Source organism: Myotis lucifugus, unplaced genomic scaffold, assembly GCF_000147115.1.
Source record: "Myotis lucifugus unplaced genomic scaffold, Myoluc2.0 scaffold_504, whole genome shotgun sequence".
NCBI classification, from domain to species: Eukaryota; Metazoa; Chordata; class Mammalia; order Chiroptera; family Vespertilionidae; genus Myotis; species Myotis lucifugus.
In genome coordinates this window covers 512,761-527,063 of record NW_005871552.1, presented here as the reverse complement: position 1 = coordinate 527,063, position 14,303 = coordinate 512,761, and the positions used below count along the sequence as shown (strand labels likewise).

General features: G+C 36.6%; 1 protein-coding gene across 2 annotated transcripts in view; it reads left to right on the top strand.

The window, feature by feature from the left end:
- Nucleotides 1–14,303, top strand: part of ERCC4 (ERCC excision repair 4, endonuclease catalytic subunit) — a 28,451-nt gene that overhangs the window by 1,083 nt on the left and 13,065 nt on the right. Inside the window, exons 2-8 of one of the 2 annotated variants that reach the window (XM_006103752.3) lie at nucleotides 739–919; nucleotides 4,128–4,323; nucleotides 5,669–5,876; nucleotides 8,072–8,252; nucleotides 9,222–9,350; nucleotides 10,738–10,848; nucleotides 12,812–13,409. In XM_006103752.3, the coding sequence (XP_006103814.1) occupies nucleotides 739–919; nucleotides 4,128–4,323; nucleotides 5,669–5,876; nucleotides 8,072–8,252; nucleotides 9,222–9,350; nucleotides 10,738–10,848; nucleotides 12,812–13,409 (1,604 nt within the window). The remainder of the gene's footprint in view (nucleotides 1–738; nucleotides 920–4,127; nucleotides 4,324–5,668; nucleotides 5,877–8,071; nucleotides 8,253–9,221; nucleotides 9,351–10,737; nucleotides 10,849–12,811; nucleotides 13,410–14,303) is intronic. The other variant, XM_023744977.1, reaches the window with a different exon arrangement.

The window sequence follows — 14,303 nt, the reverse complement described above, 5'->3', positions numbered from 1 at the left end:
TTTCCCCCCCCCCCCCACCCCTACCCCCCCCCCCCGCAAGGCCCCAGTAAAGGCAGCATTGAACTGAAGGTGTGAAGGGCCCAGGGCCCCATGGACATGATGAAATTCCCTCGAGGGCAGATCTTGACAGAACTAATAATCTAAACATTGCCTGGGAAAAGGATCTTCTCACTCGTGCAAACCTGGCTTTGGTGGGAAGTATTTTTTTCTTGGTAGCCGAAGTCTTTTAACTCAGAGTTTGAAAGCCTTTTTTTTAATTGTTATTAAAATGCTAATAACAAGTGCAATGATTCCCTAGTCCGAGCAGTGGTCGGCAAACTCATTAGTCAACAGAGCCAAATATCAACAGTACAACGTTTGAAATTTCTTTTGAGAGCCAAATTTTTTCAACTTAAACTATATAGGTAGGTACATTGTTATTAACTTAATTAGGGTACTCCTAAGGCTTAGGAGGAGCCACACTCAAGGGGCCAAAGAGCCGCATGTGGCTCGCGAGCCGCAGTTTGCCGACCACGGCTAGTGTAAGCCTCAAAACAAAACAAAAACCAGAACAGCCTAGTTAAGTGCAGACTGACTGGTTGATCAGCATAAAGTAGTAACTTGGTTTGTAGTAAATGCATTATTACGTTCGTTACCGCCGAGGAAAGCAGCGTATCATTTTAAATACAAATCCCTGCCACCACATCAAAGCTGCCCCTTGTATTAAACAGCCCACTAATTCAGTTTCATTTGGTTTAGGAGTATTTCATCAATCAGCTGAAGATAGAAGGAGTGGAACACCTCCCGCGCCGCGTAACAAATGAAATCGCAAGCAATGGTCGCTATGAGGTTTACACACAAGGAGGTGTGATATTTGCAACAAGTCGAATTCTCGTGGTTGATTTTTTGACTGATAGAATACCTTCAGATTTAATTACTGGTAAGCATTTGAAATTTTATCATATGTAAATTTGCCTTTTTGGTGTGTGTGTCTGTCCCCTCTGCTAAACTACTCTAAGCTAGAACCCTTGTGTGAGTAGCATTGTATGTATTTTCTCAACATTGTCCTTTTAGCCATTAGCACAATATCTGACACATGATAGATGCTCAATAAATATTTGTGGCCTGAATAAGTAAACAAATAAATGTAAGATTGACTTTTCCTTGTTTTCTAAGCTGGTATTCAGTAAGTAGCGTGCTAATTGGATGGCATTTGCTTTTAGAACCTAATCAGACTTGAAATGTTTGTAAATATTCTTTGTATATTTCCTAAAATATTTGGTTTTCCTCTTTGAAGAGTATTTTTCCCATGATGTGAGTTAGACCAAATAGTTGCTTAATTATTTTGAGAAGAATGGTTTCTAAGCTAGAATTAATATAGAAAAGGAATTATTATTATTATTACTTGTTTTTTTAGAAACCCTTTCTGATTTCCCCAAAACTAATTTAGAGGCTCTACCTCTGTGACCTCAGGTTATCCTGTGCTTCTCATAGCACTCAGAACACCATATAGTATTTGCTTATTTATTTGTCTGTCTGGCTCATGAGAGAACAAGCTTTGTAGGCACAAGGAACAACTTGCTCATCCCAGGCTACCAGTAACTGGGACACAGTAGGTACTAAACACGTATTTGTTGGGTGAATGATGCATGGGTGTACTGTGATCTGTGGTGAACTTTTGGAGGGCAGAGAGACTTAGGAAATTCATAACTGTACTTTCCACTTTGTCTATCATATTGCTCTGAACCTAGGAGACCCTCAAAACATATTTAATGAATAAACATATGAATGAATTCTTTTTATGGCTCATGGTGAGCTGATTGTTATAAGCTGTGGCACAGACCGTGCAGTCAGAATCACCTGACTTTGGTAATACCGCTGCTTACAAGCAAGTTACTTAATTTTTCATTAATTTTTTTCATGAGTCCCAGTTTTCTCATTTCTTAATTGCTTAGTATTAGTGCCTGGTATGTAACAAACACTTAATAAATAATATCAAAAAAAGTATATTGGCATTTTATCACCAGAAATCTTGATAGATCATAGTCTTTTACTGTTTGCTCCTTTCCTATAAGTTGTTTTGTCTTTATTAAGTTGATAAAATGAAAAAAATCTTGAAACTACCACTAGATGTCAGTATTGCTCTTTCAATAATAGTTCAACCTACTTAAGCAATCTGAGTCCAATAAATGTCTAAAGTAGAGCTTATAGGTAGTTTCTAATTAAAAGTTAATTTCTGTATGACCCCAGTTAACTCATCTGTAAATTGGAGACAGTAATACTACCTTCCTTCTAGGATTATTGTCAAGATGAAATGAGATAACTTACGTAAAATTCTTAGCATTGTGCATGGCCCATAGTAAGCATTCTGTGATTACTATGTGTTATGAATGTTCCTGTCCTCAAGCAGTTTAGTGGAGGAGACCGATGTAAAAATATATTTACAGTACAGTATGAGATGAGATCCGAGATGTTATGGGAGCATAAAAGAATTCAGTAGGCTTTTGTGGGATTAAAATTGCCCCCAGAAATATGACCTGCTTGTGTTGTTTTTATTTCTTTTTTTAAAAAGTGGGGTTCTCAGATGGTGACACTTGGTAGGAAAAACTGGGTTTTGGAATCTTTGGTCTCCCATTAATTGTTGGATGACCTTAATTAAGTCGCTTCCCTTTCCTGGTCTCAATAATGCCTACCTCATAGAATTATTGTGAGGATTAACTTAAATAAAACTCTATAAAAGTGCCTAATCCCAGGACCTCGGATATTAGTTCTTTTCTCCTTCCTCCATTGGGTTCCAAAAAAAATGACAGCCTATTAGAGGATAGCATTTTCTTAAATTGAGGTTTACCTTTTCTTTAGAAGTTATTTTTAATTTTATATAATATTTCAATCCAGGTCAGCAAATGTGGCCCAGTAGAGTACTTGGAATACCTCACCTACTAGGTACAGAATCTTTTCTAAGTAGTAAATTAATTATGTACATGTACTGGGGTGATTGAAAATCCTTTGTTTACAAATTCTCAAATAATACTATTAATTTTTACCATATTTGGAAAACAATTTGCTTAGGCAAATAAATGTTAGCTCCATCCACCTTGATCCAAAAGTTAAACACTAAAATAGCAGAATCTGAATTGAATGTATAGAACTACTAGAAGGGGTCATATATTGCAATTGGTGTCATTTTCTAGAAACTAGGAGTGATGACAACTGGGGCAAAATTGTGCAAGTGCATTTATAGCAAATATATGTAACAGTATATATAACAGGATTGGTTTATGTCTACAAGACTGAGAATCATCATAGAATAATTGAGTTTTTGACCCAGAAATGATGTCTGTGCATTCTTATACCATCTCATGTCTGTCCCTAATTTATCACTAATCATACCACAACAAAATTCTGTACATATAGGAAAGATCATCTGGTCCAGTGCTTGTTTTATAAATAAGGAAACATGTATAATTGTCCATATTTTTGTGATTTAAAAGTGTTATCACCACACCCACACCAAAAAAAAATGTATTAAACATACTCATCAAAAGTTTTTATTTTAACTGAACTAATTTACCTCTCAATTGAATACTCTGATTCTGAAAATTGAATTATTTTAATAGGTGTTGCAGATGTTCCCGAAACTTCTAAAATGCAGCCATCATGTGTAGTCCACATCTCATTCACAATAAAAGGAGAATTAGTAACCGACATAGCTTTCAGAAATGCTTCCACTGTGCCAGACATGCCCTACCCCAGGGCCTTTGCTCGTATGATTTCCTCTGCCTGGAACTCTCTTGGCCCACAGAGTCTGCAAGGCTCATCTCCTCATCTGCCTTTACTCATATGACCTCAGTGAGGCCACCCTATCTAAAATTTCAAATCACACCCTTCACACATACTCGCCCTCTTCTGACATATTTTTTTCTCTTCAGCTCTTGCCACCTTATAACCGACTGAATATTTTACTTATTTATATTGTTAATATAAGTGACATAAGGACTACGTGTTTTCTTTGAGGCTATATTCCCAGCCACAGCAGTGCTTGCCCATGCTTAAGGAGGCACTCAAGAAAAATGTGATGAATAAGTGAATGAAACTGAGCCTGAAAACTACGTCTATTCTGTAATTGAAATTTTAATTTCCCCCTTCAGGCATCTTGGTGTATAGAGCTCACAGAATAATCGAGTCTTGTCAAGAAGCATTCATCTTGCGCCTCTTTCGCCAGAAAAACAAACGTGGCTTTATTAAAGCTTTCACAGACAACGCTGTTGCCTTTGATACTGGTTTTTGTCATGTGGAAAGAGTGATGAGGAATCTTTTCGTAAGGAAGCTGTATCTGTGGCCAAGGTAAATAGCCTGATGTGATCAATTTCTGAGGGAATCTGCTGTCATTTAACTTTGCACTTTAATGTAATGTAAAATTTACTGTCATTGGACTTGATACATGCTCGTCAGGTTCGTAACAAGTGCATCCAAATATAAATAATGTATGGTCACTACATTTGTGGTTCTTTTAAAGGGAGAAAGAGATTTGATAGTTATTTTTCTGGTAGCCCCATCAAAACCATCCAAATGCAGCCATGTTATCCTTTCTCATCCACTTAATAAAACTCCCAGAGAGCAATCTAGAGACTCATATACACAGCAGCAGTAGGTGAACTACAGACTCCCACTTCCACTTTGAAAATAACCCATCAGGGAAATAATGCCCAAATTTCAGTAAATTTCTAGGAAAAACAGAAGGCTTCAATTTTCAAACATTTTGCAACCTATGCTAATAGGTATTTTGGTTACACTTGATGGTATTTAAGAGTAGTTGTTTTCTTTTTTTTTGTTTCTTGATTATACCTTATTTTGGGGATCAACAAACTTTTCCTGGAAGGGGCCAGTTTTTAAAGATTTAAGTTTTTTTTTTTTTTAAATATATTTTATTGATTTTTTACAGAGAAGAAGGGAGAGGGATAGAGAGTTAGAAACATCCATGAGAGAGAAACATCGATCAGCTGCCTCCTGCACGCCCCCTAGTGGGGATGTGCCCGCAACCAAGGTACATGCCCTTGACCAGAATCGAACCTGGGACCCTTCAGTCTGCAGGCCGACGCTCTATCCACTGAGCCAAACCGGTTCGGCTAAAGATTTAAGTTTTGTGGGCCATGCGGTCCGTTAGTTCTTCAACTCGGCTGTCCTAGCATGAAAGTAGCCATAGGCAATACATGAACCATGGGCATGGCTATGTCTCAGTAAGACTATTTATAAAAATAGGCTCAGCCCTGGCCGCTGTGGCTCAGTTGGTTGAGCATCATCCAGTGCACCAAAAGGTCGCCAGTTCGATTCCTGGTCAGGGCACATGCCCAGGTTTTGGGTTCGGTTCCCAGTCGCAGTGCATACAGGAGGCAACCAATCAGTGTTCCTCTCTCATATCAGTGTTGCTCTCTCCCTCTCCCTTCCTCTCTCTAAAAATCAATGAAAACATTTTAAAAATATAGGCCCAGGATTTAGCCCAGACTGTAGTTTGCTGACCCCTGCTTTATTTGAATAATTTCCATTCATGGAGGTTAAAAGTATTCCTGAAAACGTTGTCATTTTGCTTGTTTCTTAATTGCATTAAAAAAAATTAGAAAATTAAACAGAGACCAGAAATACATAGCTGTTGAAACTCTAGAAAATATTTGAAAAATATTTGTCTCTTTAGGTTCCATGTCGCAGTAAACTCGTTTTTAGAGCAGCACAAACCTGAAGTCGTAGAAATTCATGTTTCTATGACGCCTGCCATGCTTGCCATTCAGACTGCTATCCTGGACATTTTAAATGCATGTCTAAAGGAGCTAAAATGCCATAACCCGTCGCTGGAAGTCGAAGATTTGTCTTTAGAAAATGCCATTGGAAAGCCCTTTGACAAGGTACTGTATTTCTTTCCTTTTTAAGCACAGTTTGTTATGTTATAATTTTAAAGAATGCCAGTTATTTTAATATTTGCCGTGTTCTTCATAGGAATTTGCTGTTGTTTCTAATTAGATTGGAGGTGATTTAAAGTACAGATAGCTTCTTTGGTTTACCGGAAAGTAATCATTTGTAGTAAAATATGTGGATTGGCATATAAGCACAATTCTGATCTTTTAGTGATTATCTCATTTTAAATATAATTAAGAGGAGCATAAATAACCTTTTTGCTCTTAAATGACAGCATTAGGATATCTACAGGTAGAAGAGTTTTACATAAGACTGCTTCAGAATGTATAATCTCTTGTTTAGAGTAAGAATAATTTGGATGAGTTTTCATTAGTGAGGAATGTGAAATTTGTTGCCTTAAAGTTACATTCTGAATTGAGAAAATGGTAAGACTTTAGTTCAAGGATTTTTTTTTTCTAATTTTTTTATCATAGGTTAATATTAATACAGATAGGTAAATGTCTGAGACTGAATTGTAGATCCGTAAAATGCTCACTTTTTAAGGATTCCAGGCACCTTTTTTTTTTTTTCATATTTTGGTAGACTAAGTTCCTTTCTTTAAAATTCTAAATCAGTTTCTTTGTCACTGGGAGTAATACAGAATAGTTATAAAAAAGGAAAAATTTAAATCCTCATTTCTTTGATCCCCCCCCCAAATAATCATATCTTTTACTGTGAAGTAATGATACATAAAATGAATTTCCTCTGTTATTAAAGTAAAGCTTATTATAATTTAGTGTGTGGTGAAACCACACACACACACAAAAACCCTTCACATTCTTTTAATAGAATGTCTATATCCTAGAAAAACAAAACATAGTCTAATATGTTTTGCACTAAATTTCTGTTTAACATCCCCTGGCTAGTAACAGTCAAAGCATTGTTTTAGGTATTCTTTTAGTAACCAAACTAAATATAGCTATAACATGTATCTTGTTAGAAAATTTAACTTTTATAGATGATCTTACAAAAGAGACAGGCATTACATGTCCCAGTTTGTCTAGAACAGTTCCAGAATCTGCCAGTTATTATGGAATAATTATTAATAGTATCATCTCATTTTTATAAGAATCCTAGTTTGGACAATAACTTTGTTAGATAAGATGCCATGTAGTGATACTGCTTCTATGTCATGCTGCCAGTATTATCCTTTTTAGTTACAGAGTCAGTTTACGAAGGAAATGTTCATGTGTATAGTTGTGGATATGTAGATATCTGCACTGTATTTACAGTACATAAAGTTGTTGTGTGTTTTAGGCAACTTTTATTATCTTAAAAAGCAATCAAGCCCGGCTGGTGTGGCTCAGTGGTTGAGCATTGACCTATGAACCAGAAGGTCACGGTTCGATTTCTGGTTAGGACATACACCCGGATTGTGGGCTCGATCCCCAGTGTGGGGTGAGCAGGAGGCAGCCAATCAATGATTCTCTCTCATCATTGATGTTTCTATCTCTCTCTCCCTCTCCCTTCTTCTCGAAATCAATAAAAATATATTTAAAAAAATTCAAATTTAGTCAGTTTGTTAATTTAACAATTTAGTCAATTTAACAGTTTAGTCAGTTAGTAATTTAACAATATTTTCCCATTCATGAATCACACTAAAAAAATTAAAAAAGCTAAGATCTTTTGCACTAACAAATTAAGGTACAGTTATTTAATTTAATGCCATGTAGTTTCCCTGGTTTATGCCCTCTGCTCCACTGTCCAACTGGACCCCACAACTTATCAATCCAGGATAAGGTCACAGCTGAACTTGGCAGACATTGAATGTCTGAGCTACATGCTTTGACTCTTCCTAAAAATAAATCATTGATTATCTGATGTTTATCAGGCCTTTTCTCTTCTGACTAAAACTGTACATATGGACAATTATGAATTGACTCTATCTGATTATAAAGATTCTACTGATGAGGCGCTCTGCATTGTATTTGAAAAATTAAACATTTTTAGAATCTTATGAACTGAAATTTCTACCCACTTCCTTGGAAGATAATATTTTGGATATTTTTATTGTGATAAAATATACATAAATCATTTTAACCATTTTTTAGGTATATAGGGGATGATATTTTTGAAAGTATAATCTGTATTAATAATAGCTATATGGAACATATTCTAGCAATACTAAACCTTATTCTTGTTTTAGACAATCCGCCATTATCTGGATCCTTTGTGGCACCAGCTTGGGGCCAAGACTAAATCCTTGGTTCAGGATTTGAAGATACTACGAACTTTACTGCAATATCTCTCTCAGTATGATTGCATCACATTTCTTAATCTTCTGGAATCCCTGAGAGCAACAGAGAAGGCTTTTGGTCAAAATTCAGGTGGGAGATAAAAATACTAATATTCTCCTCGGAGCTGATTTGAATATAGTTCTGGGTTTTGTTGAGGAATCAGGTGTGGGGAGTGCTATATTCACCTACATGATATACTAAGGCTTCAAATTACATTTTACATTCCTAGCGCAAGGATATAGGTTTTATTGATAGCTAATGTTCCCACCTACTTAACTTCTGTTCTCTATAGTAATAAATATTCATATCCATTCTGGGCAATTTTATTTCTAGAAAAAAAAATCTGTATAATACAAGCAGTTCCCAACCTAGAAATAGCTTGCATTCTGGAAGGTTAGTTGTTAAGAATTTAAAATTCATTTTCCCTGCAGAAACAGTTAGGCAGTATGGGGTTTCATCAGCTAGAGTGCTGAAGACCAAAGATGAGATATTTGTAAGGAAACATAGCATGCGCATATGCCTGGGCACTGTCTTGCTTTGCTATCAGTGACATCCTTCCCTTACTCTTGTGGCCTAGGCCAGTGATTTTCAAAGTATGGCCCATGGGCCCCTGAGGCCAAGACTTAATAGGATTCATAATTTTTACTGCTTCCTCAGGGACCTTCTTGAGTGATAAACGGCAAATGCATCGAAATGAAGAATGCACTGATGGTTAGTACACTTTGGTTCCACTGCCTTGATGGTGCTTAGGCACCAGCAGTGTTACGTACTAACGCTTTTGCTCCGTCATAGGAAATGTCGATGCAGGGGGGAAAAGTCAAATAATAGTATTATTATGAGAAAAGTTGTATTATTATGAAGATAGACCCCGTGAAAATATGTTGGGGTCCCCCAAGAGCCTATAGGCCACACTTTGAAAACCACTGTTCTAACCAAACCGTGATAGAGGCCACAGGTTCAGAGAAGAACAAGATGGCAGCCAGGTGTATATATAGATCATGGAACCGTGAGAGATTCTTTAAAATTTGAAGGTGTTTTTTTTTTAATTCTTTATATTAGGTTGGCTGTTTCTTGACTCCAGCACCTCGATGTTTGTAAATGCTCGAGCAAGGGTTTATCGTGTTCCAGATGCCAAAATGAGTAAAAAAGGCAAAATGTCGGAAAAAGTGGAGATTAAAGAAGAGCAAGGTATCTTGTAGGCTTGAGTCTTTAAATGTGTCTTTTATTTCAGTATTTGGTGTGGAATTGCTTATCAGTTTACACTGAAATTTTAAATCCTTTTTGGCCATGTGAAAATGTGTACCTGTCTGTTAAGTGTAGGTTATATGTAACATATGTAATGTACGTTAAAAGTATTCACCACGGCAAAAAACAAACAAAAGAAAAACGTATTCACCATGGCAAATCCTTAGAATCCATAATCCAGGAGTTCCAAGTAACAAATGCCAAGTATCAGTCGAGTGTATTCTTACTGCTACAAAAGAAGTATAGATTTTTATTTTAACTTCAGAGTAATTACTAGTTGGGGCACTTAAAGTCTTAGTGGGACATTTTAACATCCCTTTAGTTTTTAGAGAACATAAATGTACTAGAATGAGGCAAATATATATTTTATTCCAATATAATTAATATCATTAAGTTTTTAAAATTAAATTTATTGGGGTAATATTGGTTAATAATATATAAGTTTCAGGTGTACAATTCCATAATACATAATCTGTATACTGCATTGTGTAGTCTCCTTTCATCACCATATATTTGACCTCTTGCCCCTCTGATAACCACCATACTGTTGACGGTGTCTATAAGTTTGTTTATTTTGTTTGTTCATTTGTTGTTTTCTGTTTTATATCCCACGTGTGAGTGAAATCATATGATTCTTGTCCTTTTCCATCTGACTTATTTTACTGACATGATACTCGCAACCTACACCAAACTAAAAAGTTTCTGCACAGAAGAAACCAACAGAACAAAAAGGCAACCAACTGAATGGGAAAAGATATTTGCAAACAGTATCTTTGATAAGGGGCTAATATCCAAAATATGTAAAGAACTCATACAGCTCAACAACAAAAATCATTGGTTTCTTAAGGCATGGGATAAGGTTACTGCTTACTTTCTGGTTCAAAGATCTCTTTTAAAACTTAAACATATTAGTGTTGTGAAATAAAAATTTGACTGTGTCTAATTCTATTTTATGTTCAGGATTGTGAAAATCATGGGGATTTTAGAAACAGTGAATACTGTTCCTTTCTACTGATTGTTTTGTATAGCAGGTCATATATAGCATCACAATTGACAGCTAACACAGACTTACCTCTTATTAGTGACCTTGAATATCACTTTCTATCAAGGCATTATGAAATTTGTATTAATGTTGGTCTGAAGTGCCTTTGATTTAAACCACAAGGAGACTTCTTTCAAGGAAACAGATTCTCCCTGGCATTAAGGAGGAAGCCCAAAGGAATGGGCTTATGGAGTGATGCTTGTGTTATCTATTGATTTGAAAATCTTCAGAATACTTCGTGAGTAAAAATTCTCACATAGAATGAGATTATCTTTTATTTCTTTACAGAAACAAAAAAGGAACTGGTCCTGGAAAGCAACCCAAAGTGGGAAGCACTGACTGAAGTACTGAAAGAAATTGAAGCAGAAAATTCGGAGAGTGAAGCCCTTGGTGGTCCAGGTAGGAAAAGGAAGATGCTGACATCTGCTTTCAAAATCAAGCCAATGAGTCTTTTTTATTAGCTCTTTAAAAATAGCTTACTACTTTGTTTATAAAATGTAGGAGAGTAACTGCCAAATGAACACAGAAATATAGCAGCAGTCCCCTATCTGTATGACTTTCTCCAGGTTAAATCACTATGTATTCATGAAAGCAGGTTCTTTTACTGGTTGGGTTCCCAGGAATTCTATTTAAAGACACAGCTAATCTCCACATATATATTTACCAGGCTTGAAATCTGGAATCCCCAAGGAGCAAGCTAAAGGGTCTTATGTTTTATTTTCTCAGCAAGTATCTTCTCAGGGAAGCCTAAACTATTATATAGGGTGACATTGACTTAGCCTTACAAAAATTCCAACTTTTAGGGCTGCTTTCTTCAAACATGAGTATACTAGATTAACATAGACTAAGCCTGGCCTAAATTAAAAAAATAAAACCAAACAGAAAATAAAAGAAAACTAGATTTTTAAACTAATTGAGTCTTTGAAATCCTGCAAAGCAATAAAGGCAAGCATACAATCCTTTTATTAGTAAATGTGTTGGTGATATTATCCCAGACCAAAGTCACACATGCTCAACTAGAAAAATAAAAAATATACAGAAAAAAGAGAAGGCAAAAAATTGTGTCTGGCAGCCATGTTATTAACATTGGCATTTATTAACAATGTTAGTAACTTTGGCACAATTCCTTCTAGCCTTCTTTTCCTGTATCTTCTATTTCACATTGATAAAGTCATATGTAGATGAAATTTCTGGATTTAGAATTGATGAGTCAAATGATACTAACATTTTAAAGTTCTTGAAACATATTACCACATTGATTTACAAAAAGTTCTTATCAACTTTCATTTCTTCTAGCAGTATAAGAGTTTATTTCTTTTTCACTTAGGTAACAATGACTAGAGAGTCTATCTACTTGTGTGTATATGTGCACATCCTATATAATAAAAAGCTAATATGCAAATCAACCGAACAGCAGAACAACCGGTCGCTATGACGTGCACTGACCACCAGGGGGAGCGTCGCTCAATGCAGGAGTTGTCCCCTGGTGGTCAGTGCGCTCCCACAGGGGAAGTGTCGCTCAGCCAGAAGCCAGGCTCGCCAGCAGGCTTAAGGCTGGTGAATGCAGAGGCAGTGGCAGGAACCTCTCCCACCTCCGTGGCATCGCTAAGGACCCCTTGGGGGTCCCGGACTGGCACAGGCTGGGTTGAGGGAGGCTCCCCGCCCCCCCGCCCAGTGCACGAATGTCCTGTACCGGGCCTCTAGTGTAGGTGTAATTTATCAATTTGATTGGAGAAAAATGTTATCTTGTTTTACGTTTTGATGTTTGATAAGTTCAGTATTTTCTCAAATGCATTTCCTCTTTTGTCCTAGTTTTCTTTGCCAACTTAGGCTATGTCCTTAGTTTATATCATCTTTTACACAGTAAAGATACTAACATTTATCATTGTTGCATAACGTTCTTTTTTTGTCTTTTGTTTTTTAATGCACAGTGTTTTATTCTTATAGAGTCGGTCTTAACTTATAGATATCGATCTTCCTGAGATTTTTTCTGTTGCTTTTAAGCCTAGAAAATCATCTGTAGCCAGACAGATGAAAAAGAGTCACCTTTTTTAAAAATAATTTAATATTTAACATTTGACTCTGTAATCCACTTGGAATTTATTTTGGTGTATAAGATTCTCTGGGAATTATTAATTAATAAGAGATTTTTAAAAGCCTCCATTATACATTAATCTTTCATAAGATTAAATATTTCTGGCTTCAACTTAAAGTTTTACATGATCCTGCATCTAAGACCCTTTTTAAACAAATTATAAATGTTCTGTCTTTAGCACCAAGAGATAAAATGTGTCTTCCTTGTGAGGAAAGGGGTGAGGGGGCCCATGGGGAATAGTGACATAATATTGTTTTCTAATTTTAGGTCAAGTGCTTATTTGTGCAAGTGATGACCGAACGTGTTCCCAGCTAAGAGAGTATATCACCCTGGGAGCCGAGGCCTTCTTGCTGAGACTCTACAGGAAAGCCTTTGAGAAGGAGAGCAAAGCTGAAGAAGTGTGGGCGGCTTTCAGAAAGGAGGATGGTGCAAAGAGAACTGTGAAATCTAACAAAAGACCCAAAGACCCCCAAAACAAAGAAAGAGCTCCTACCAAAGAACGGGCTCTCAAAAAGAAAAAACAGAAGTTAACGTTAACTCAGATGATGGAGAAACCTGAAGAACTTGAAGAGGAAGGGGATAGCAAAGAAGGATACCCTAGAGACTTATGCAGCAGCCCAGAGAGCTGCTTAGAAGAAATCAAGCAGGAGGAGTTTGATTTAAACTTGTCATCGGATGCCGCTTACGGAATTCTGAAAGACCCCCTCATCATCATCCACCCACTTCTGGGTTGTAGCGACCCCTATGCCCTGACGAGGGTACTCCACGAAGTAGAGCCAAGATACGTGGTTCTGTATGACGCAGAGCTAACGTTCGTGCGTCAACTCGAGATTTACAGGGCAAGTAGGCCCGGGAAACCGCTCAGGCAAGTTATAAAGAGTGTGGAGTGTGAACTGCATCTTGAAGGCTTCACATTCACAGTTCTTTAGGATTTAGCACCGAAACTATCCCTGTTGCATGTGGGTTTTCTTATCTTTCACATTCTGTTGTTATGTGTTGGTTACATTTATGAAACCTTATTTTGCTCTCTGATGAATCTGGGAGTGTGCATAGGAAGGATATCCAATGTAGCATGACAGTGAGTCCAGAGGACTGCTCGTGATCTCATTACTTGCTGCTCTGTTATGTTCCATATTCTTTATGCACTGGTTTGTACCTTATGGGGTGCTCTATCTAAACAAGTCTAGGAAATTTATATCCTGGCTTCTCCCCAAAATTAATGTCATTATGACTCAGCTAAATAATTTCAGTCTTCTAAAATGTCTTTCTTATAAATTTTAAGAAGTGACTCTGAGTTACATTCACATAAAACTAAAGTATTTGAGGAATTATTGTGCCAAGTTTTCTTGAGTTTCAAGAAATAATCAGGCGAACAATCTACAGAAATATCAGATGAGAAAATGATGCCTCCCAAAGAATATAGTGTTCTGGCTCTCCAGTTATCTGAGGGGAAATAAACAACAAAATTAATATCCTGAACACAGTCTGAACCACAAAACAGAGCCAAAGAAATTTTTTCTAGCAGTTTAACGAATGCAGCCTTTCAGAGTAGAGATGAATGGAGGAAGTGGATCAGAAATAATGCAGAATGAAGAGATTAGATGAAGCTGGTAAAATAATTATAGGCTGGTAAATTTTTCATACTTTGCCATTGATCAACTTTGTAGATAGCTTGTCGGTTCTTTGTTGCCTGAGAATAAAATCGTGTGATATTTGCAAACAAAATGTCAGAATCAGAAGGAACCTGGGAATTCAGCTG